At 41.5% G+C, this 27,154-nt stretch overlaps 2 protein-coding genes across 5 annotated transcripts in view; one reads left to right on the top strand and one right to left on the bottom strand.

Annotated features, from left to right (window-relative positions):
* LOC126859341 (autophagy-related protein 16-1) overlaps positions 1-27,154 on the bottom strand; it is a 382,369-nt gene that overhangs the window by 175,409 nt on the left and 179,806 nt on the right. The gene's annotated exons all lie outside the window — the stretch shown is intronic.
* LOC126859335 (uncharacterized) overlaps positions 1-27,154 on the top strand; it is a 164,164-nt gene that overhangs the window by 114,934 nt on the left and 22,076 nt on the right. For both annotated transcript variants that reach the window (XM_050610471.1, XM_050610472.1), the window contains one exon: positions 1,333-1,534. In XM_050610471.1, the coding sequence (XP_050466428.1) occupies positions 1,333-1,534 (202 nt within the window). The remainder of the gene's footprint in view (positions 1-1,332; positions 1,535-27,154) is intronic.

Genomic DNA, 27,154 nt, shown 5'->3' on the forward strand with positions numbered 1-27,154 from the left:
AATGAATAAGTGATACACCTATTTCTTCTGCGTGTGAACTTGTGAGCTCCGGAAGTGGGCATTCATGAACATAATGTGTATCGCGTACATCTCAGTCTACAATAAGTAACATCTTCCTACAATTTGAAGTTTCACGGGTAAGTCGACCGCGGTTGATCGCTGTAAAGAATCCATCTATGCCGTGGCCGCAACCTCGACCACAGTATCGCGCAGTCGCCATTAAAAACAGGCAACGGCATTAGCTTGCACGGCCTCGCAAGGCGTGACCTGCTGATGGCAGGTAATTGAATATCTTTAGCGCCTCTTTGAAGATCGACGTGCCGCGTTTCGATTCGTCTCGCTTCAGAAAATCTCCCTTCATACATCCCCTCTCTGGCAATCTCTCAAGTATTCTTCATTATCTTAATGGCTTATTACGTCCCCTTCGAGTTTTATGTAATTTTTCATCTTGTCTCTCACACACATACAAATGCATCTCTTCTTTTATAATTTATATATATATAATAAAATCTTTTATAAAACCGCGCATCAATATTCTTTTTTCACCTAATGAGCATAGCTTTAGATTTAAATTTTACAAGTGCTGAAGAGTATATCTTTAAAAGGAACATATCTTGATTCTAAAGTATTTTATTAAAGTTTGATTATTATTTTCTCTTTCCTCTCTTATCTCTTAAATTTCTCTCTCTCTCTCTCTCTCTCTTTCTCCCTATCTTTCTTTTCTCTTTCCAACATCCCCAACTTCAACTGCAAGTTTTCCGCGAGTCACGATCGAAGCTGCCGTCACATAGCGAAGATTAATTACGATTTAGCAAAGAGCGGATGACGTACGACGAGTGGGTGGAGTGCCTACTTCGTCGCTTATCGCGACGCGGGCCAATAACCGAGGAAGGACATAGTATTCGCGCGCCGGCGAATGATAAACGCGCTGATCTATCAAAATTGTAGTCCAACCCGACGTCTATAGAACACCGAAATCACATGCATCGGATTTGATGTATACAATGTATGTCATTTTATTGATATACAATAATGTACAAAGCTCGATTGTCAAAATAAAATAAAAGATCAATATGTAATTTTTGAAACAAAACATGTTACATTTGATAAATGTTTAATAAATATTTCAATTTTTCACGATCTAAATTTTGATTATGAATATTGTAATTAAACTTGTATAAAAAAAACAAGTAAAATACTTTTTTAAAGTCGCTTGTATATACTGTGCTGCGATGTGATCTTTGAAATATTTTTAATATAAACATTTTTAATATTACATATGTGCCGAATCTCTTCACGCAATTAATTTGGAATCATTTTTCTATGTTTCAGGCGCGTTGTCACAATCCCAATTTCCAGTGTTCACGATTTACGCTCAAAAGACTTGCCTGGCGGTGAAGCCTTGCGAGCGCGCTTGGTGCATCGATAGAGTCCAGGGACACCGTCTTCAGGGTCACGCACGCAGAACCATGACCGCCTCCTCGAGGCAACACTGCCTCGAGCTCTGCCTCGGCGAGCGAGACTTTTTGTGTCGGTGAGTATCCCGCGCGACGCGGAGCATTTCCCATCTTATATACGTAAGCGTGGAATTGTCCGATTGCTCGTTTTCCACCGATCTGCTTTCCTATTCGCTCCGTCGCGGATACCGTGTCTGTGTAGAGCAAAAGGACGAACCGATTCGTCGTAATATTCGTCGCGAATCCGGTACGCAGAGGGAAGGAGCGGTTCGAGTAGCCTTCGAAGAGCATACGCTCCAATGCATTTTCCACTTATTGGATTCTTGGACCAGCTAGACGACGTTACACTACGCTCCCATACACTCTCGAGTGTTTCTCAGACATGAACCGTACGCTCGAACATTTCATGCGAAAGAAAACGGCTAACAATACGGTAAGGGAAGTTAGAAAGGCTCAATCTAGCCTGCACTAAAATTGCTCTGTTTTCGAGACAAGTTTCCCTGATGTAGAGTAAGTAAGAATAAGGTACAGGATGATCCTAAATTATATTATACGGAATAATAGTGTGAGAGAAAATCTCATTAAAAGAAAGAACACGGATATTCTACATGTTTGCGTGTGATATTTTTGGAAATAAATTAATAGATATGCACACATAATACGAGGAAATAGGAGATTAATTAAAATGCAAAGAAACACTATTTAAACATTTTGTCGCATTATTATGCGACAAGCAATAATATTCGATAAATAGTAATTACTCTCAGTATTATTAATTTTCTATACGAGAAATATATAAAGTACCATAAAAATATGATTGTAAAAAAAAAATGATGTTCGTGCCTTTCTCTCTCAATACGTTTATTCTCCAAAATGCACGGTGTGATATATTATATTCCGCCACACCACTAACGTTAATAAATCATCATAATAGTAACGATATATACATACACAAATGAAATTTTTCTTATCAAAGAAATTGAATCTCTTATCATCAATGTCAAATTTGAGAAACTCGAATAATGAAAACAAAATTAATATATTATGATTAAGGATATTTTTATTCATATAAAAAATCATTTAAAATAAAATGTTTATTTCCGACGCACTCGAGTATCTTACAGTATAATGATATCGATTAATTTTCACCGCGCCTTGCAATCATATTTTAAAATTTATAGATCATTTCCGTCTATGTGTAACGACGATCGAAGAAGTTGACATAGTATGTGACTTTACTAGTTAACGAACTAGACATTGAAGCAGACCTATACTTAACGTAGGCACCGCTAATCCCACACTGACGTGTCCTTGCTGCGGATCATTTGCATCAGAATCTTATTTATCGTAATGCGTAACGGCGCGTAACCAGGATGCAATAATGCGTATCGCGGCGCGTTCTTATTGCGCTCGCTTATAAATAATACAGTTCCGCATGGATCCCGGATAGTGCGCTCTGTATGCGCTCTGTGCGCTTGGTATCCGAAGCGTAATGACCGATGCACTTTCATTACTCCCACAACGAGCGAGAGATCGAGATAGAAGAGAAGCTCGCGGGGAAAGAGGTGTATAGTGGCACGAGCATCGTGTTATTTTACAGCACGATTATATTGCATTTTAATTGCTCTCTTTCACACGTGCCGCTATGGCAAACTGTTCAATCACGCAATACTATTTCTCGTTTAATACGTTACAGATATGAAAATCACGTGAAAAATGGATATCTCGTTTCAGTGGGACAGAGGTATTTACGGTATTTTACGGTACCAATTATGTCATGTCACGCTCTTTAATCGGATTTATTTTCGTACGTCAAAATTTTCGTACGTCAAAATTCAAATATTGTTGCGTAAAATATTCGTGCCCATACTCTTTAACATATAAGTTGAACTTATTGGCACACAGATATTACTATATCCTTGCTGTTTCTAATCTGCGAGAGGAGAGGGTTTTTATGTGTGCATCGTTATTGCCAATTCTCTTTCTCCGATCGTTATCATCAGTTACAAGTGAACGTCCAGACAAGAATGATTTCTTGTGCCAGGATCGACCGTTAGACACTTAAGAATTTTTCTCTCGCGGAAATAATGATTATATCGATCCGAAGACTTTCTACGATTCATTCACTATATGTTGATTTATATGCTAATCCGCACAATCCATCTACCAATTACAGCGCTGATCTATAATTACATTCACCTTTGAAATGCACTTTTTACCACATATCGTAGTAAGTGTATTCTTAGTTACTTTAGAATGCTCTTTGAATGCGCCAAGCATTTCGAATGTAACACGTGCTTACTCAATGCAATAGCAAGTCACGTAAAAAAATATTTTTCTTTGTCTGACTTTAATTGAACTAAAAGTACTTTTTGTCGGTTTTTACGTGTGCTTAATACCGATCACATGTTACTTTCTATACCGTACGCTATATACTTTATATTTTGCAACGCTTCTTTTTCATTCATTATTAAAAGAGAGCTATTTACATCAATTTTGCACGCGGTGCCACCGCGATAAATAAAATTAGATGGCTTAGTTGTGGGAAACTGAGTGTCAAGATATCAGACACTTTTCATTGAGCAAGTATGCGGAAGACGACGGGTCGGCGCGTCTTCCGATTTCGATAAAGCTCGGTGTTGCAGCGCGCGTTTATGCGGTATCACGCCGACGCGTCAAGGTTCGTGAGGCCGAGCGTGCCGGCTGAATGTGCACGTGCACACCTTGAAAGAGCCTCCAAAGCGAAAGGTCTTTACCAGCTGGTCTCTCGCAAGCGACCCCAGTGCTGGCCCCGGTCGACTCCGACCCGAGACAAGGTCGAGAGGTCCTTGGCCAGGCGGAACCGTATCAAAAGTGGCATAGCTATGCTTTTTGAGGAAACCGTGGAAAAGAGAGCACCGGCGTGAATATATGCATGAGCGATCCAACTGCTGAAGCAAATTTCCTGAACAAGCGCGCCACTGCGACGGGCTGCAGGCATAATCCGCTTTAATCTTCTTCGAAGAAATAGAACGGCGTGAAAAGGAGAAACAGCGAAAAAAAAAAAGTAAACTAAAAATTTTCTCCGTTTATATCAGTCTCGAATTTTCGTGTTAAAACTGGACGAAAAATACCTAATTGCGGTTACGCCCTTTTAATCCGATTCGTTATGCGAGAAGGACACTCGGCCATCGCGTGCGCCACGCGGAATACGGTCGAATAATTAGCGTTAATTTATTTCGGGGCAATTTATTGTGAGTGTTGGATGCAACGTTAATATTAATTGGCATTGCAAATTGAATAGGGGAATAATAATTATTTGATACACGCTCGTTGCAGAGGAGGCTGTTTAATCGCGAGTATCCGTATTTATAAACGCCGTGGAATAATTCGGCACGAGAACTCGCAGGGCGGTATCGACTAGAATCATATAAATCGAGTCCCGTATCGAGCCGAAGCGATCGACAGAAACGTGCCGCGCAGTCCCGCCGCGGCAAAGAGGAACAACAATGAAACATTTATCCACGAGATAATACACGGCGAGATAATGCACGGATTCAGAGATCATTGCGCGCGGAGTACAGGCGCACATATTCTTAGAGCTCGCGTAATCTTTCTCTCTCTCTCTCTATTCTAACCCAGCTAACCCTGGGAGGTCAATGGTTTATAGCGGTAGAAAACATTTAAGAAATTACATAAATGCATACTCTGTGTCGTTCGGGAAAAGTCAGAACGGAGTGGAACGGTAAGGAAACGAGTGCCGCGAGGAGGGTGACCTCGGGCTCTTGGACATCAACGCGGAAGAAATCGCGGGAAGGAAGTTGGCTGTTTCATTAAATGTAGATAAATCTCAGCAGCTGCGCATCCTCCTCGTCGGCGCGCGCCCCGGCTGCAATTGTTTATTGTAGCGCTCGCTGCTCGCGGATAATCAAGAGAGAAACCCGCGGCACATTATTGCGCAACAATACGCGCGTGTGATCTCGAAGGTCGGCGCAGACATCGTGACGCTCCGGTTGTCTCGCACGAGAGGTAGACCCATCGTGTACTCTCGAAAGAAGAGCGCCGATGAAGGTTGCATTAACATTCCATGGGAACGGTATTCCCTCCGTGCACAATCGCCTGATTAGACATTGTCGGCGCGGAATTCTTTCGCGGCAACACCCCCGATTTCCAAGGCACCTTCGCAACACGGGAAAAGATTCTGATTAACGCTCGAACTGTGACGGGATTATTGAGATTTATTACGTTGCAGCTTAAGGTTACGCTCGATGTTAATAACAGATTAATTTTCTAATTACATTTCGCACATTATTAAAAATCATTAGCAGATTCTGTTTCTAGGAGATTTTTCTTCATTCTATATTTCATAAACTCGGGTTTTTTTTTCAATATTCTCTGTCGAGAAGTTATTTCACAAAATTAATTTCTCTATAATTTCTCTTGTTTATAGAAATTGTAACATTTTAAGCATTTGCCATGTACGAAAATTTGTTTCTTATATGAAATTATTGGAACTGAAGAAATTTTTAAAACCAACTAAAGCATGAAAATGATGCAATGGTCGAAGGTCTATCTGTGGAAAGAGATATATTCCTTTTGTTCGATGCATTAGTGATTTGTTGCGAACAAATAGTATAGACTGAGCGCATCTCGAGTGATGTGCTCTAGATGAGCGTTCGAGAGAACCGCGTTGGAGCGCGCGGCTCGAGAGAATAGAAAGAAGGAGAAAGAGAAAAGACGGGGGAGGAAGAAGAAGGCTGAGAGATCGTTGTGCACGCTTACGACCAGCGGGACTGGTCGGGCGATCGATCAAACGCGAATCGGTCGTTCGAGAATCGTTCTGCTGCTACAGGGGGCTCGAACCTGGGCGATGGCTGTTCACGAGAGATAGATTATTACTGCCGGTACGTTGGTATCGGCGTTCTCCTTGTTACCAGGTAATGAGTTTATTGTTTAAGAATCACGCCGCGGAGTTAGATACATGTGCTCTCTCTCCGCAATCAATTACAATAATGTAATATAATCGTAGCAAGGTCCTGTGGCGCGCTATGTATAATGAGGTCTCTTCTCTCTAATGAGAGTATTGGTTCGCAAGATGTGGCCCCGCACTCATTCTAGGCACGTACACACGTGCCGGCATATATATTCGAGTAACGCGCGTGTAAGTACGGTAAGATGCACGTACGATTTAACATCGTAGATGTATCCACATACCTTCTGCACGCGTGCGTGCGGAAGATGAGGCGAAATGAAAGAGCAGAGAGCGAGATAGCGGAAACATTCGCGCCAACTTTCGCGTATGCGGGCGCGAGTTGTAAATCTCGGGAAAAAAGTTTAGTCGAGTGCCTAGCGCTCGCTACGCGTAGATAAAAACTTGCGAAAAGTTCGCGACGAAAAATTCGAATCTTACGTCTCTCGGCGGCGGCGACGGCGGAGCCAAGGTTCCCGGAAATCATTAATCTGACGTGTCACATCGGACATAGCTTAAACGAAGAATCCCGGAAACAGCGGACACGAAATTCCTTTTATCTCGAGGTTAACTCAACGATCCGAGAATTCAGACAATTTGCATTGCTGATAATTGTACGAGAATGCTTTCTCATTTCCAGTAACGCCTCGACGCGTGAATCCGTACGATCGCGTTCGGACTTGTTTCTAAAAGTAGATATTCGCTGACATTATTACGCGGACTCTGGCGCGTCCCATAAAATCCTGTCACTTTGTTCGCTCTTTGACACCTCCCTTGTGCGTTCAAATCGAATTCTACAAATGAACGGTTGCGAAGGCCAAAGCTGGCGAGATAAAGAGCACTTACGCATCGTGACTGCGCCGAAGTGCCGAGCGCGGCAAACTTTCTGAAAAAAAAAAAAATTAACGTTTTGAAACGGCACGACGTCAAGGGCACTACAGCATGAATGAGAGTTCGGCTCCGGCTTTTATCCCACAAAGTCGAGTATCGCAGACGGGATTCGCTGGGGAGGAGCGGTGCGGGCAAGAAGAAAACGCGTAGAATGCAAACTGCGAAATGTGTATATCCGGACAACCCGAGTATTTTTGTTGCGAGAGAACGATGAAAACGCTAGCTGTACTAATTGTGACATAATCAGGAAGAACGGCGGCCGTGAATTATGCAAGTTTCTCAGGGCGTAGTGTTTCTATTTAAAATATTATACTTGAAAGCTCATATTTAATCGTACACATAAATCTTGAGTAAGTTTAATTAGCGTTCAAATATGTATACAAATATTTCTAAAAATATACTGCGTTATTTCAAATTTATAATAAAAAAAAAATTGTAATAAAAAATGCCGAGAAAATTTTGATACTTGCTCCCGCACGTACATTAATTCAAGAAATCATATATTCTAACATAATTTTCATTAATAATTTTGTATATTTTTATAATGTTTCTAAATTTGAAATTATAATATATCAAAGCCATATAATTGACGATATATATTATAATTTAAAATAATAATAAAATACATTAAATTAGCCTAATTTTACATAACTGTAAATTGTTCATCGCAATGAAATTAGTACAGAATTAAACGAATTATGTTTCATTTCTCTTAATCTTATACGGAACATTTAGCACATTGAGAATTATTATCATTTTCTCAATACCGTTCTTCTACTATTATGCTTACACAAGAAAACTGATCCCTCTTGCTGCGCGCTTAGCTATGCACTTAACATTAGGAACAGTGCCCGACATAACACGTCCAATTATAAGTGCGAAATTCATTGTTGGAGGATCCGAGAGAATTCGACTCACTCTCAGGCGTTTGAAAGACTGCCAACAGGCGAGATACGCTTCGGTGGGATGTACCGGCGAACTACTTAGAGCAGCAACAATCTCGAAGTCGAGACAGTCCCACGAGAAATCTCCGTGGATCGTGCAACGAAAAGAGCGTTGGAAGAAAGTAACCGCAAAAGAGTAAAGAGGACATCGGCATATCGAAAGGAAGCGAGAGAAAAAGAGAGGGAGGGAGAGAGAGGAAGAGAGAAAGAAATTTGGTAGAATTCTCGGCAGAAACAAACAATGTTCATATATAACTAGATAGATATAGATAAAGAAAGATAAAAGAAAAAGAAGACATATAAACAGAAAAATATTTCGTCACGCCTATTGACACGCTAGAGATCGTAAGGGAGCAAAGTAAGATAATTGAAATGATCATTGATTATATAAGGAAGTATGTGTGTTTTGTCGGCAATGTTGAAAGGAGCACGATCACGGCGTATCGTGTGATGCTGCTTGTACTAGAAGATATACGCCAGCCATAAATTCGCGAAACACGCCATTTAATGTCGCATCACGGATTAACAGTCAGGACTGGTCTCTCTATTGTATTCGGCTTGTCACTCGACTGTACGTACCTTGCGACGAACAGTAAATGGATCTCTATAGTAGTTGCAGGTATCCCGGCACGAACCGCAATCTGCTCCAATTGCGGATAATTCTGGCGATTGCGCGCTCAAATTCGGCGCATTCGCACGTTTCTTCGCAATATACCGCTGTGTAATTTTTGCTCCTGTTATCGTGAGTCGTTAAACACAAATAGCTGCGTGACTAGATACGATCGCTTGATGGGGAATACGGTCGCAAAAACTCGATTGCGAATTCGAGAAGCGCTTCTTCGTCCAATGGCATCGGCGGCGCAAGTCCGGTAATGAAGTTTAAAAGGACACGAATCGAATATGAAGAAAGTTCAAGATGGATTAAATGAGGTGGTAAGATGATGAGGGTGGTAAGGGCAGCGTGCAAGAAGAGCGATAAAAGACGAGAACGGCGTTGCCGATGAGGAATAAGTTTGATCCGAGCTTATAATGTGCAACAGCACTTCTACTTGGCATGCAACGAGCAATTATCATCATGCAGCCGAGTTAGAGACGCTCACGCATGCGGCATACCACTTTCCGCGGTCGCTCACCGTACTGTGTGGATATGCATCTGGATGTGGGAAAATTATATAAAAAGATAGTCGAGAGAGAGAGAGAGAGAGAGAGAGAGAGACTTGTTATCGCATGAAATTCATAGTTACTTGCATCGACAACAGAAAAAGTCACAACACGCTGACACGGTAATTGCGACGAGAAGAGGGACCGCGCCGAGAGTCGCCGGAAAAAGGCAAATTATTGCCGCACAGTTAAGAAACTGAAGACACGTAACGAGCTATGCGATGTGGTTTTCAACGTGTCGAGATTTTTCGCGACGAAATAGGTAATATATAGATAAGATGTGGAATGTGTTGGGAAGAAAGGGACGAAGCGTCGGATGAAGCGACATGTATGCATAGTCGTGTATAACATACACATGTAAATAGTTAAATAAAATTAATAAAGATAAACGACTGAGCTGTAAACAAGATGGATTTTGGCGTAGAGGCATCGTTAAAAGTGTGGAACACACGAAGACGCGAGTGAGTTATCCGCGCATCGGTAGGTTGCAGGATGCCAGAAAAACTATAGGATAGATAAAGAAGAAGAGAAGGAACGGATGAAGCAGCCATCTCCCGCGTGGATAGCGTATCTCTCTGTGAAAAGGTTTTAACGCCGAGCACAAAGCAATCAATCATCCGGCAAAGTTGTTTAATCCCAGCAATAACTTGCGCCACGCCAACGTATCGTGCCATGAGACCAGCGTAAGCAACGACTTGTTATCGACGAGAAAGACCTCACGCGAGAAAATTATAACTTTGAAAACAACGGGTGGAAAATTTGTTTGGCTCGCACGCGAATATGATCCCGTTAATTCATTCATATCTGATCTAAATACAAAATCGCACGAATCATAGTTCGTCTTTTCTTCGACACCTCAATGACGGATAAATACGTGCAGGCTATCGTCGATAAAAATTTGTCTACAGTAAAGGAAAATCGCAAAATCTCTCCATTTTAAATGTATAATTAATTATTTATATATATTACATTCTCCTCGCTGCAACTTTTTTTCCAGTAACGTTTCTTTTTATGCGCGCAGACTGTATAATATTTGCGGATGTTGATAATAGTCAAGTGCCTACATTGGCGGATCGTCGAATCATCGTTATCGTAGGGTTACGTTTTGCCCGTATACAGCCATTCTCCATTACGACGAGTTACATCAGCGGAACGCCTATGAAATCTTTCAAATACTGAGTGCCGATAGTGCCTGGATGCTTGGTCGCTCGCGACCACACCATATATACATCGCAACGGAACACTAACGGCAGTTCCCGAAGGAAGAGGATCTGCCCAATATGCCTAATTAAATGCACTCGCGCGATCATTCCGGCCTGTTCTAATCTCGGTTCTAAACACGCGCACCGGACGTATCCTTGAACCATCTTTTTCCGGCTGCGAAAGATCGTTTCATCGTCGACGTTTCTCCTTCCTTTTCGCATTCGGCTTCCTCGCTTTCGTTTACCGTTGGATGCTCAGTCGGCCTGCGGGTCCGCTCCATTCTATCCGCGTCGGGTATTACGGCGAAACCGCAATGGTATTTTTTTCAAGCGCGCTAAGCACGCAGCTGCGTTGCGCGGTTCCGCACGAGCACATGCGTAATTACGTGCGGACCGACGTCGAGCCATTCTCGAGCGTCCTCGAGATTATCGTGCGTCCGACCACGACCGTACGCAAGCGCTCATATCACCATGGAACCTACACCATGTATCGAAATGGACCGGAACGTGTCAGTTCGTTCGGTTGGAGCGAGGGAGCAAATGATTAGGAAAGATAGAGAGAGGGAAAGCGGAATCTGACGCGTACACGCGGCTAGATAATCGTCCGGATACTGCGGTCCGGTATTGCTCTCGTGGCCTTCGAGATTAAATTGTGATCAAGGGCTTAACGGTGATTCCCAAGGCCGGGATAGAAGTACGTGACTGATTTCTACGATTTATTCGCGTTCGTAGTTGGTCCCGCACGTATTATCGATTCCATCCGTCGGGTTCTGTCCACTTCCACGTGTGTTTCATCACACGTGGAAGGACGCCGGTGGACTTTGAGGTCGGATCCGGATCGTACAGTCTCATTCCCGTGTAGAAACTCTCAAATGGCTCGCCACGCCGTACTGTCCGCGCTACGAAATTGAAGCGGGGATTAACTTTACTGTCCGACTGGGAAAAGAGACTTTACTGGGGAACGATATTGGCGACAAGGAGTATTCGCCTCGCGATTGCTGCTCTACTCGCCGACAGTTTAACGAAGGATTTTTGAAATTTCCGTGTGTTTGAAATATACGTGAGTTACAGAATTACTTTTCATTCGTTTAATCTAATATATTTTATGATAACTGTACTATATTATTTTATACTTTAATTTAGAATTGATATATAAGATGTTTAAGATAAAGCAATTTATTCTTGAAAAATTTTATGTATATTTAATATAATTTGTATTTAGTTGCACGTGTAATAAATTTTTTTTTTTTAATATTCAACAATTATAAAATACTCATTTATTATCAATTTAAAAATACTCACTTATTGTTAATTTATAAAAATAATTAAATATTAAAAATTTAAATAGATATCACATTTATAATGATAAGAAAAGAAACAGGAGTAAAATGCGAAAACATCGTAATTTTGCCAAACATTTTTATACAGTATTATATTGTTTACTTTGTTAGTAATATATACAGTAATAATAAATGCTAATAAAAACTTTTAACGCAAAATCAATCAGATTCTTGTGTGCGCAAAGTAGGATAACTAGGTGAACCGTGCTTTGAAGCATAGTTCTTGCCGAGTTTTACTGTCATTAGAAAGCGAAAGCGTAACTGTCAGTCTGTCCACTACTACATTCCATAAGCTCGTGTTTATGAACATACTCGAAGATTATGTACGCGATCCATCATCGTTTGTTAGCAGCTATAAATCACGCCTGATGTAAAGTCGGACCGCCGCGGTCAAGGTTTAGCAAATAGAGAATTTTTTCAACGAAACGCAGTCAATATCCTTTATCGTACAAGTCGATACATTCGAAGGATTATCGCCAGCATTAGCATCGATTCACAGATTGGCGACCGTCCATTGCAATTTTGCCTAGTCTAACGGAATGTTTCGCACCATTTGCCAAGGAAATTTATTTCACGGCGGCGTAATAGCACCGGGAATTCGCCGTATTTAAACGCGGCACCTCGCTGCGATGATCTCGTCCTTATCGTGATTGCGGATAGGGTACTTAAGAGGCCGGGGAACCGCCGCGCTGCGCGTGAAATTAACGGCACTGACCGCTCGCATAATCCAACGGACGAATAACGGCGTTAGCGTGGCAATTAGCCCGCGGAAAATACATAGTCGAAAGGAGGAATATTCGTGCGTGGTATATACGCCATACCGAGAGTATGCGACCGAGGTGAAACCATAATACGAGAGGCGGAAGGAGGAAGTAGGCTTGCACACCCTAGACGACACCGTTACTCGACGATACTCGCCATTGTACGCGATCTACTATACGAAATATCGTAACGAAACTTATATACATATATATATACATATATATATATATATATACGTGATCGGATTCCACGTTTTACATGTATGCTTATCCATCGGCGCGCATTGCATGTGTACGTGTGTGTGTGTGTGGGTCACTATAAACACACATACATGCGGGTGGACGCAAGGTCGGCAATCGGCGGTAACAGTAATCCTTGAGTTGTGCGAGTCGCGGCGTAGAGAAAAGAAAAGATCGAATACCGTGAATCCTCTTTCCTTTTACTTCCCCCCGCTTTCCTTTTCCCCCGCGAGCCACGTCATACTGTCGCATACCAAAAGTCCACTCGTATCTGTTCATACTCGTTAATCCCGTTGCCCTCGAACGTGTCGCGCGCATAACATTCGCGCCATCCGCGATCGTCGCCGATAGCGATAGCGGCCCGATATCGCGATAGCTATCGCCGAGTGTCATCGCGATCATCGCCATATATTCGCGATGCATCACGAGCGGCGTGCGGTTCGCCGACCGAACAAGTACCCGGCTCTGTCCCACTTTCGCAACGTGCGCTCGCCGTATATCTCGTTAGACAGCCACCCACGTGGTCCGAAATAACCCGTTCTAGTAGTATGCTGGATGCTGGGGCCGCTCTGATGCAAAGCAACGAGCGAAGCAAGGAGAGATGCGAGAAGGAGGGGGAGAGAAGAGAAGGCCCATCGTGGTAGAGCGGCGAGCACATGCCTGTCCGATCCGACATAGCCGCTGAGTACAAGGTGGCATTGGGGATACAGCCGGTCCCTCGATCGCGGTCGGCCGATAGCCGCCGCATGACAAGCCCAAGGGGTGTACGTAAACGGCTGAATCTACCTACCGACCTCTCTACTCGGGACGATGCAAGGAGCCTCTTGTCCGTTGTGTCTGGCCGCATTCCCTCATTCTACTGTCCCTCTCTCGCTGCTTTTGTCTCTCTCTCTCTCTCTCTCTCTCTCTCTCTCTCTCTCTCTCTCTCTCTCTCTCTCTCTCTCGCTTTGTATGAATATGTACATAGCATGAATGTGTCTCTTCTCCTCGTACATCTCTCTCTCTCTCTCTCTCTCTCTCTCTCTCTCTCTCTCTACGTTACGCTCTTAACTGGATTCGGTCGATAGCCTACATTCCATGCTTGCCTCGATACAGACCATCAATTCGATGGTAGAGTACACAGTGCCGAAGTACGAATAATCGAACGGCGTAGGCGTCGGTAGCTCAACTCGGCCGACTAGCACGATCGGCTTGTTGAGCAGATAGGTTCCCGCGAGACGGTAGGCATGCAAAGTGGCGTGGATCTCTTTCTCTCGGCCTCCTTCGAAGGGAGACTACGCGGGTGAGAACGAGGACGAGAATGAGGTAGACAGGAATGACGGGACAGTGTGAGACGATATCGTTTGACCGGCCGCTTGATTAGCGATTCGCCGCAATGCAAACGAAGAAGGGAAGACGGGTACTACTCGTGACGACGACGCTATGTCGTAAATACGCCATGTCGTATAGTAATCGTCGTATCGCCGTTGCGCTACTGTCTATCTGGTATTCTCTTCGACATGAATACCTGGCTTTTTCTTTCTGTTGTATCAACTTTTTCGCCAAGTTCAATCAGTATTTAAAAATATGCCGTTGCATCGCACTTGATCGCAAAAAATATAGAGAGAGAAAGAGAGAGAGAGAGAGAGAGAGAGAGAGAGAGAGCAATGAAACGCATTTGAAACCATGCACGTGTAAATATTCTGTTAATTATTCCGTGAATAAATTAATAAGCAATTTATTAATTTTCATTAATCATTTCGAGCAACATAGTTTCGAGTTGGCACATTAAATGTGCTTAGTAATCGGCTTGAATGAGTATCGGAGAAATGAAATTACTCTTGTCAGAAAGAAATATCAGAAGAGAACTTGATTGATACTGAAATATTTCCATATCTTATATTCGCGCATGTTGGTACGAATAATGCACATTAATATCCTGCGAACTAAGTAGCAAGTCTCTCTCTCTTTCCCTCTCACTCCCATCTTGTCCTCTCGCCATCGGATTATGATGAATAATACACTATTACCTTTGCTATGCGTGGCGGGTGAATTAAGTAGCCAATATGCATGCTCGCATAGATTCACGCGTGCACGGTCATGCGTTGAGAATAAACGAAGCACGTTCGCGGAGCGGAAGTACCCCGCAATGATTTTCCATGAATTAGATGCAAATCATAAATATACATATGCGAAGTTATGAATACAAATAGTATTAATGACAAGGTATCTCGCTGGAAATCAAGCATGATCGAATTCGCCCTTCATCGTTGCGCCCCGTGTCGTAATCCTATTCATTCGATACGATCATTCGCCGCGCTCAGTTTTGTGTTATGGCATTTTCCTCTCTTTGTTTCAACTGGATACTTCCACGGGATATCGCGCGGCGATACGTATGAGTAACAAGAATTAATATCCCGCGCTCCCCGTAGGGGAGAGAGCGTTCACTTTTGCCTTGTCCGCTCGACGTCGTCCCACAATAAATACATCTTCCCTCTTCTTATTCTACTTCCTTTCCTATCTTCGCGCGCGCACGCATCCGATTCTCGCGGGTGTGCTCGCGCTCGCGTATACACGCAGGGGTAACGACACTAAAAGAAATTTGTAATGAAACGTACAAGACATAATAGCGAATGGCGCAGGAGGCCGGGGGAAGCCACCGAAGCGATTTATCACGAACGCGATGTGATCGGGGCTCGCTTCTAGCGCTCGGACGTTAATAACGCCGGCTGCGAATCACGAGAGCTCTATCCGCCGCCACCTCCTCTCCACCTCTTCCTCCTCTTTTCTCCGTCGTGTCTACTGCGATGCATACCTAATAAAGCGGCTGGCCGCATCAGCCTGACGCTGTACTGCCATCGCCTTTTCCGTACAATCGCATAAGAAACGCACGACGTCAGCGACAACAAAGACGACGACGACATGCCTCGATGACGATGAGGAAAAAGCGCGCAAGGTCGCGCGATGTACATAACAACGCGACGCGTGATTTCGCCGATCTGGAATTCGAAAAGGACTCACGGTCGTTGAAGCTTTTCCGTGGAAAAATGAAATGCGCTCGCAGTCTTTAGATTCAGATGAGTGCCGGCAATTAACGTTGCCTCCGCGCGGTATAACTGGTTATTCCTTTTGAGGATGACTAAAAGCACGCCGTTACGCACGGTGGTTAAGTTAAACGATATAAGAATTAATCTTTTTCTCCTATTTATGTTAAATTCGCTCTTACTTTAATATTAATTCAACGTACACGGAAAATAAAAGTTGATATGGATAAAAGAGAATTATAATTATTAATTATATAGTTGCAAATATAATATATTATAGCGTGCAGTATACGGATGCACATTGTAAAAATGATTCCATCATGCTATTTGACATTGAGTGCAATTTGGAGAAGAAAGGATACGAAAACGTGATTTGAAAGAGCAGCTTTCAAGCTTTCTTTGAACATGTCTCTTCGAAGAAAGGGCGTTTACCCTTCCCAAAGACTATTTCTACAGTCAGCAGAAAACGCGATCGTTCCCGCGCGACGCGTCCTAATCGTATATATTGTCTCGGAAAGAGCGGTGAGGTGTAAGCTTCTCTCTCAAACGTACTTTCCTTAAGGTCAGATCAGAGAAGTACGTAATAGAGTGCTTTCTTCTCGAATGTACATTCGGACGAACTAGCATACACGGGCACATGTCCACCGAAAAGTTCGTGCCCGGTATTCGTAGCAGCGGTTTCTACACCACGTTACGAGATACGTGGTACTAGCGACCGAGTTAGTCGTGGTGTCGATGGAGATCCGGAACTGTACGGACGGATGTATCCTGCCAGCGGGCTAGATAGCTCGGCACGGCTGAGTTGGTTGGAAGATGAGAGGAAGAGTACGAAGGACATTTGCAGAGATAGAGACGGAAGGAAGAAGTAAAGAGCATAAAAGAGAAAGAAAAAGAAGAATAGAGAAAGCGCGAGAAAGAGAGGATAATGCCGATGCTAGCGAAACGATGGCGGTATGTGTAACAATCTCGTGATTGCTAGTACCGCTGCCGGCTTCGTCGCTCACGGCTCTCCTTCAGGATTTCCTCCTCTTTCTCTCTTCTCTGTCCAGTTTCGCACTCGCCGTTTCGTGTCGATCTATTGTAAAACGCGAGAGAGAAAGAGAGCGCGAGGATACAAGAAGGAAAGGTACAGCTGATTAGCGGAGGGTTCGCAAGTGGATAGAAAAGATCCGAGTGGCGAGTGTATATCGTGCAGTGAGATAGACGTTTGATGTAAAAATAAAAAAAAAAACAATCCAATCGACATGTTTTGCCGAGCGAGGGAGTGCGAGGGAGTGGAACGCGAACGACGGAACGAAGCAAAGAATCGAAACGGACCAGCTCGCCAGCTTGGCTGCCCAGACAGCCTATCGAGTTCCAGTCTCGCTCAACGAGTTGGCAAACTGTTCGTAACGTTGCTCTCGTTGCGCGTTGCTGTGTATACCTCTGAATCACCGATATATAACTATTTGAAAAGAGGAAGCGAAATACGGCTTAAAGAGAAAGAGAGGAAAATGTGCAGCTGAAGCATTGCATTTCCTGCTCTCTTGTAACTTTTATGATCCGCGTAAAGCAGCGATTTTCAGTGGTTCCGTACGCTTCGGTCCGAGCTTTCCTTTTTACCTTCCTCTTGTTTTTTTTTTACACTTTCTTACTCTCTCTTTCTCTTCTGCCTTGTGTTGTTTTACCGTGTGCTACATTCAATTAGGCCGTTTTTTTTTTTTATTAACGCGAACCGATTTGAAGGTTGTTAATTTCTATTGTACGATATGACTCAATGACATATCACACAAAAGAAGAAGATATTAATAATCGGCAATAATAAAATACAGAAAAAAATTGCGTTATATCGTGCAAAAAAATAAATCAACTTTAATTATCTTGTATACATTACGAATGTGAGCATGACTATCATTTGCAATAAAGCCCTGAGGTTGAAATTAAATCAGTTCTCAACTTGACAAATAAATCGTTTAATGGAAACTCGCAATTGCAATCTCGGAAACTCTTGGAATCGTCTCGGATATATACACACACCAAAAGCTACACAGGGGCTCAGGTTATCCTAACTCTGTCTCCATTTCCTGTGGACTTTACGACTCCGCTTGGCTTCGCGTGCCGAGCAAGAAAAATGTCACGGAAACGATCGAGACGCGTCACGCTTTGTTCGATACGAAGGTAGCCGTGAAATTGGGGATTTAAGTACGGAAAGCGTGATTCGCGTTGTCGCCTCCATCTCCATTATACAAGACTTTAATTGAGTCCGGCTTTTTACCATTCGCATAAAAGATTCGCTTATCTTGTCCTTTTTTTTTTAGCAAGAAAAGAAAAAAAAACGCGAAAATTAAGAAAGACATTACTATGCTCATTAACAGCCCCCAACCCATCTCTTTGATCAAGTTATTTCATCGTCGCTGAACGTAAAAGGAATATTTTTCTCTTGGAATTTTATTTACCATAGTCCGTTTGCAGTTATATAACAAAATAAGAGATTAATAAATAATATTGAATCGTTATATTTCGTTTCTATTTGTCTCGTGTCGATATAACTTTTTTTCAGAAGAGAAAATTACATTGCTAATTAATATAATTATCAAGAACTTTTTTATTGCATTCACGGAGCATGGAATATTTGTCATCTTTATATAAAAATATTCTAGTAAAAATTTGTAATACTGTGCTTCCTTTAGATGACGCTAATCTATTTTTTAGAAAATTATGTTTTCAATAGTTGATGTTATTTTTATTAACAATATAGTATATACGTATACATTTTTTTTTTTTGAACACGAGAAAATGACAAATGTAGGAAATTTTCATCATGTTACTGTCTACTTTGGCCATCTGTCGAGACCGGAATAGAGTCGGGAGTCGTTTTTAACAGACATCTCTCCGCGAGCAGGAAAAGTAATAGTGTCATATTTGCGTAACAAGTGTTATACTAGAACTTTATCTTGCAAAGCCGACAGATGGGTCGACGTTTCAAGCTTGTACCGCACGATGGAAACGAATACGCGCGGATATACGTCTAGTTACATATACGTGGATACACATACCGTTTACGTTCCCTTTTGGCTTTCTAGTGCTCTGCACGTAATCCTTTTTACACTTGTAATCTTACCTGTAACAAAAATAAACACAGAAGAACATTAGCGGTAAATTAACAGTAAAAATAATTGTGAAAGAATCGTGAGAGCGAACATTTCGCGCTGTAAAATCCTCATTGACTACATTGCCGCAGAATTTTTGTCGATATATCTGATCGACTTATTGGTCTTATTTTTAATCGAACCAGCGGAATTTTACGGCCTAAACTCGATATTATCGCAAAAAATCGATTAAAAAGTCTTATAGCTCGTCGGAGGGTGTGGTTAATTGCCGAAAATGCCTGACTCGCTGCAGGTTGATACAGTTCGAAACCTGGTATTAACGTTAATACATGGTTCCCAAGGTAGAAAATACTGCATTGTGCTGTCAATAATGATATACGTCGATTACAACACGCGACAACGTCGTTATTATAGCCAATCTTTTCATCGTTGGAAACGATTTTACCAGGTGCCAAACACTGGCTAAGGCAGAAAGGCGACAATTAGCGTTATTATGTACCTCGTTTGGCTTTAATGACCGCTTGTGCCATTTCATAAGCACGAGCAATAAGGAGGTGGAAAGGGGGAAGTAAAAAGGAGCTGTGCAGTGGCGACGTCGTTTTCACGATTGCTTGAAAGACAGCAATTTATTTCAGCTTTCACCTCCTCTTCATCCACGTAGCATAATGTACACAAACATTGCCAGTAAGTCGTGTCCGTCGTCGTTAATTGCGACAGAAATGTTATCATAATGAACTTAAAGAAGCCGCTTGTATGACTGTGTACCACATTTTTTCTCGGCTTTTCTCTGTTTAATGTAACAAAAACATAAACCTCGTGAACGTTATCTGTTGTTTCAATTACATAAATAAAATGTGACATTATATTATTATAAAATATTAAATGGATTGGAACATTTCATGATTCTAGTCGATTGCAAGTCAATGTTATATAACATTGAAGACGTCGTCGGCAGCCGAGGCGCGATAAGCTTATGGATTTGATATCTGCACCGAATATCGACGTTTTTTTTTCCCAAAAAAATGAAGGAGAATCTGATTTCAATTCAATAGCCCTCGTGGCGAAAGCTCGTTTCGGGCAATGTTCTCAAAGATTTCTGCTTTTCTATCGTGTAGGACTTCCATCTCTTCTTATCTCTCTTGAGTTTTTATAACCAGTTGACTTCTTGTGGCGCATAATGTTAAGAAGAAGAAAGGGACAAAAGAGCGATATTTTTTCACACTAAATTTAATAGTAATACTAAAAAGTTGATATTCATATCTGTTAATTTTAGAACAATACATTTTTCATCTTTTTTTCAGCTACTAAAAATTATTCCATATCTAACGTAAATATCTAATTTAAAACAAATTATGTTGGTTACAATCATACATCTTTTTACTAATATCGAATATTTAATGCTGATTATTAGCATGTAAATATATCGTTCGCAGCCTACTATAAAATAAAATCTTAAGCGTAATCCGATTTAGTGCATTAATTTCGCGGGTCGTGATTGCGCTTATTTTTTACTCACAACTCATCCAGGAAAGATTAAAATGATATGGCTATCGAGAATATTAATTAATCTATCCAAGATATAAGCTTAACGTAAGACTAAGCTTTAATCGTGAACGACCGTACAACTATAATTTTGCAGCAAAGGTCCGTTGTATATAAAGTGCCTCTCGACCGCATGAAATGTCATAAATTGTCTCATAGCGCGCGATCCGCGAGAATAGTTAATAAATCGAAATAATTATCTTCTATTTAATGTTTCACACACACACACGCACACAATCTCTGAGGAATGTCTCGTTACTCATCCACCGTCGTATCCGCGTTCTTAAGCATCACGAAAATTCTCACGGCCTTCAGGCAAGGCACCTTATGTGTCTTTATGCGTCTTATGCATATCGTAGATAGCAATAGACACCGCAACAGGGGGCTTTTCGTTGCATAGAATAACTAGAAATATGTGAGTATAGTATCTTCTAGGTATATTAGCATAGTTATGCTGTGTTTCTTCGCCGTACTTCTGTACAATGCAACAAAGTAGCATCGTAAAATCAACTTCATCCGTAACACCGTTTATCCATTTTATACATCGCTTACATTTGTATAGTTGTACATTCCGAAAGAAGCCGTACACAGGGTAATTTTGCACCTTCAAAGGCTAATTTCTATCATAATATCGGTAATAAAATTTTACTTACTAAGTATTGAGGGAAATTTTTTTTTCTTTGCTATGCCTTTCAATTATAAATTAGGTTAAGAAATGATTGATAATAATGTCTTTTAAAGTTTACATTTTTCCTGATTTCCTCCAAATAAAAAAGGGAAAGATCATGTTCATGTAGCGTTATGATTGAGAAGATTCTATAAAGTGAAAAACTTTGCGCAGATTTCATAAGATAAAGAATAAAAGTTCAGAATTATGTAAATTTCTATGCCAGTCAACCTGGGAATTGTGCTCTCTGCGGAAACTTGGATCGATTACATTAATATGCATTCGCCATATATCATCAGTCCGTCTGGCATAATTTAAATATAAAGCATAATTTTGCAATGATGTTGAAATGAGATAATTCTGTTTACAATCGTATCGGAAACCGCAAATTGAAAATACGTTCATTATATACGTGCAGATATTGCGTGAGATGTGTAAAAGAAATGATTCGTAACATGTATGTACATTTAATGTAAAAAAGCCCTCAATGCGGAATCGAAAATCAAAAGAACTGTGCGAGTTTTTCTGTGACATGTAACAAGATGAAAGGTTCGAATCGATATAAGTGGAATTCCAGGATGCATCTATCTTCCGCATCTTGGTTCTTCCGAACGTTCTTTGTGCTCGCTTCATTTAGTCGAGTAAAGATAGATGAAGTCGAAGTGACTGAATCAACCACGAGTAATACGATCTATCGTGGCAGGAAAAACTGTCACATCATCTCACGTCTTTTCCTGCAGCAATCAATCCGGCAGCCTAATATTGATTTCGCATCGTCGTCTCCTCGCGAGCGTTTCCTTCACTTCCTAAAAATTGTGCGGGGGCGCATAATCGCATAACAAAAACGAGCAGACACCCTATGCATGCATGCGGTGCATGCGCCGCGTCAAAGGGCCGCCGCTAGATTTCTCTATGCAAATTTCGCCAAGGTGGCGCAATCCGCTAAAATAACCGTCGGGAATAATGCCATAGATTGGTGCAGGACGAGTTTAGCGCGCGCACTGCGAGAAACGGACAATATATCGTTGGGCCGACCATTACGTAGGACCATTAAATAGTCGACACGCTGAGATAACGAGCATTAGCCACACACAATTGCCACATTAGGTACATACATATACGCAAAGGCGCAACGCGTCTGTAGCGCATCGCAATCGAAGTCCGCGCACATATGTTCCGCTTTTTTTTTTCCACCTTTCCCATGAGAATATTTTATTCGTCCATTCTTCTCGCGTGTCTTCACCGTAATCGCGCGTTCGAATCAAATATTTATTTCACATCTAATTCACCCAAATCTAAAATCGATCTTTTGAATAATCCCACTGCAGCTGCAAGAGCCTTGCAGCATCTAGTATCGATTTGTATTTTACACTATACTATATCTCGTGTTCCAAAAATAATATTTTTCTTATTGAAAAATAAATCATATCATAATATCAAGTTTATTTTAATATTTCTAGAGATATGTTTATTTCTGTATCCATTTAGTTTCATGTATATATATATGTAAGCATATAATGTATAAGTAGATGCATAGATTTTTTAAACGTTATTGCAAGAATAGATTTTATTTAGCGCGAAGAATATGAAATATACAATATATAATATACACGACAATACAATTCAAAGGGCAAAAATATTCTCTTATTGAAGAATATCAGGCTTTGTTACGGCAGCTTGCTTTTCTTTCCAACGTTTCTCTGCCGTTTTAATTGGCTTTCAAACAACAAAGAGCACGTCCTCATTACGCATCCAAGTGTGCTAATATTGTAACATTCGATGCAGCGAGGTGATTTATAAAATGGACTTTATAGAGCTTCGCGAGTAAGTTCTAAAGGTATTCACAAAACAGAAAATGTATTCAGGCTAAAATATTCAGGCAAGATGCGTCCTGAAAGGAGCACTCCTTACGATGCAGGACATTTCCTTTTCCGACGAGGCAAATGTCTATCGGCTTCGGTTAGCTTCTTTGTTACCTCCTCCCTCTTCCTCATCTCCCAGACACGATGCCACTGTTTCATTACTAACCAAGAACATAAATGCCCGGATTTCCCTCGTTCTTCGTACTCGCGTTTCTCTGCCCGTCGCAAAAAGATTTGATTCTCGGTCGATGATAAAGATAGATGCATACTGTGTGCACGTTAACTGTACAATGATAAGAGCAAAATGCCAGGTGCAATACCCTTTGTTTTCATCGTTACTTGCGTTTTTAGAAACAATTCGATTACTTCTGATAATTGTCTACACTAGCGAAAAGCTAATTTGCGAGCAGCTGATTCACGCAGCAGATAATATAGATAATATAATAAATAATAAAGTGATTCAAAGGAGAACGAAAATGCTCAAAAGAAACGTGGACGACACGCCGAATTACGAAAGTATGAGTAATTTTGTCTGCCGGAATATCGGAAGTAATTTAATTTTAAGATGATTTACGAAACGGTTCTCTCAGCCTCTGTTCTTTTTGTCAAAGCATGACATATCGTGGGCCAAAAATCTCCAAAGTCAATTTTCATCGAATGAACGATTGAGTACGGCGAGGAAAAAGACAGTGATTCTCACTGCTCCGTGTATCGTTGCTTTACTAAATCATTGCGCACACAGCACAGATTCTATTCACTTATTTCGAATAATACAAAGATGCAATAAGAATTATACATTAGCCCAATTACATTCATGCTTGTTAGTGAAATATTTCGCACCAGTGAAATAATTATTCCTTTGCCTTCTACGGATCGCGTTTCAACCTAATGTCAAGAAGAAAAGTTATTTTTCAGTTCCCGAGCAAATATAGAAAATCTAAGATATACTGCGAGAAAACTCTCCGAGTGGCCATAAATCATTCACGTGCAGTCTCGGAGTCATATACTTACTTTCAACTAATGAAAACGGGATAATAAGATTAATGCGTGACATGTGCAGGCAAAACTAGGAAAGGTAATTTAAGTATATATATATATATATGTAGTTTTCAAAAAAAAATTCGAAAATGCACATTTCTAGCGAATTATATTAATTTTATTCAAAACATTTGTTTTTCTTTCTTTTTTTTTGAAATACATGTTATAGCATTATGCTATATTATAATGTAGCATTATGATACGAAAATTGCAGAAGAGTTATAAGTTCTTTAACGACGATTGATAATTAGACGGGAAAAGAGCCGGAAAGAGAGTTGCTACGACTTTGGTCGATCCTACTTGTAAGTTGTTTTTACTACTGCGGCCGGATGTGCGGTTCGTAGCAATGAGAAAGAGCACCTCGTTAGTCTCAAATCGGTCAACCGACCATCAAATCTAGCAAAGAGACGGAGCCACCGTTCCCCAGAGCCAAATTCCGCAACAGACATCGACTTTTCGAGCGTTCATGCGGAATCTCTCTCCTCCCCATGTGTGAGCGTTACAAAGGAGAGCTACGGAACGGTGGTTGCAAAGAGGATGGCTGATCGTTAGGCGATGCTTCCGAATGGTGCCCAAGTAGCGACAGAAACTCGATAAAGAAAGAAAAAGGGAGAAACGAGACAGCCAGAAAAAGATGAAGGAGCCCGAAAAGAGGAGGAAAAAAAAAAAAGTAAAGGGAATGCCGTTGATCTCGTGGATGATTGCACCGTAATCGGATCCGCTTCTCTTCACCTCGCGTTACAATCCTCGGGAAGAGAATCGTCGTCATTCCATGGTTCTTATCACTTTAGCACACGGCTGTAGAATTCCACGGTGAGGATAATACGTTGTTACCGCGCGTACGCCAAATAACGGCCCTTGCACGATGCCACTTCGACCGCACGAGCTATTAAAGTGTAAATTGACCGACGTTCGTTTGACTAAACAGTCATCAGAGGCTCCCTCGCACGGGTTAGTTTCGCACAGTAGCGATTACTCTCCGTACATTCCGCTTTCCGCTCTGAAATTCCGCAGAATCCGAGATGTAGATGCCGACGCCCTTATACATGAAGAAACAGTAACATTTTCATATATAGCCAGTAACATCTCTTGTTACTTAACGGAAATCTTTAACCAATGTTCGACGCAATGTATATACATTTGTATCGATCATAATGACACGTGTATACGATGAATAGTCGGGACATCATTTGAATAATATTCAACTTTCGTTGCATAATATAACAGTTACTTCCGGCTCGTAGAAACGGCCAATGTAGTAGATGTATCTCGCCTGTAATATATACGCGGCCTACGATCCTAACTCGTACCTTTCGCGGTTGTACGGGCGCGATGTCCTACGAATTACGGCAATTCAGCAAAGAGTAATGTTTTTCCGTCACGTTCCGAGAGCACGCATGCGACTCGGACAATCGTGGATCCGTAGTAGGAATTCATGCAACATTCATCTTTGGCGTTCAACACACCGCGCTTCCGCGTCTATTGTCAGCTCATACGTTAAAGCCGCGTTGTTGCCTGCCTACCCACCTCTTCTTTTTCCTCCTCTTCTCTCTATGGCGTTATCTGTTTGAAGACATCCGCGGGTGATTGCGTTGGCGATAGTGTGCGAAAGGCGAACGTCGGAAGGATTAAGTCGTCGTTGCATTCGTGTATCATTAATCACGCGATAAGCGGGCACGCTAGAAAATCGTTAGTAGTTGGAGGGCCTCGGCTTTGCTTAGGCGTGGGCGTTGCGATGCGCATCGCTATGCATGAGATTCGGATGAATAGTTTGAATCCTAGCGCGTTAAAAGACCACGTATGAGCTCTAATTCAATTTAACTCTAAATAAATACTTGCAGATAAATTCTAATTTTTTCCCCTCTAATAGTAGGCTTATTAAGATCGTTTAAAGATACGGAGTTTTATGCCAGTAGTTTTCATTTGTTATTGCGATTTGTTATATGTACGATTTTCGAAATTGCAATTTTCCCATGTGCGACTGTATATATGTTAATTCATTCGCCAGAGAAATCACTGTTACGATCTCGCGGAAAGAGTTAAACGCCATTTAAAAGAATAAATTTCCGGATACCTCTTGGGAAGAAATTACGCCCGATCTGCTAACGTAAACCGATAGTTGCTCGATCCTGGTAATAAGGAAAGTTTAGCCGTAACGATGACTAGAAACGATGAGGAGAAACGAGTTAAATCGAGAGAGAAGAGAGAGAGAGAAGAGAGAGAGATCTAGAAAACAAGGAAGAAAAGAGTTGAGGGGAATAGGTTCGTTTTTGCTGATAAACGCTCTCCACGAACGTTAATTGCATTCCGCGTGAATGCCCGCGATCGAGAGATTTGCCATGGTTGCCCCGACGAAGCCGGCCAAGGCGTCGAGGAGCTTTAGTTGAAAGCATAGTATGTCTGGCTCTTGAAATTCCTCAGAAGGGTAAAATTATGCGGAATGGCCGCGTGCGCGACTGCGCGGCAGCTCAGTTACGGTGGTAGCCGTGATTACCGATTCAGAAGATTTTCAAGTTTCTACTCTCCCATCAGTTATGTCGATATTCCAGCGGACACGAACGCCCGTTAATTAGCTAGAACACCTTGCCATCGCTTTCTTACGTTAGTCTTTCAATTACCACCGTATCTCGCATATCGTGTTTTGCGGTAATCACGAACGAAGGGATTTGTACTTGATGCGTAATATCCCATGCAAGATAAAACGATTCCCCGCGTATGTGCACTCGTTCCGTTAATCCGGATTCTCTTTTTCTTTTCTTTTTTTTTTTTTTCTTTAACTTCTATGAAATAGTGAAGCGAAATGCACGCGTAAATAGAAGCATTTATTATATTTATATGTATGTATACATACGCACATTGTAGAATATAAAAATTAATATGTATGTGTGATTTTATACGCGTATTATATAAAAATACCATTTAAATAGATATTTTTTACTGAAAATCTGCTTCGCGTAATATTCTCAAAGATACGACGCAGCGTTGGCGT

This window comes from Cataglyphis hispanica, chromosome 3, assembly GCF_021464435.1.
Source record: "Cataglyphis hispanica isolate Lineage 1 chromosome 3, ULB_Chis1_1.0, whole genome shotgun sequence".
NCBI classification, from domain to species: Eukaryota; Metazoa; Arthropoda; class Insecta; order Hymenoptera; family Formicidae; genus Cataglyphis; species Cataglyphis hispanica.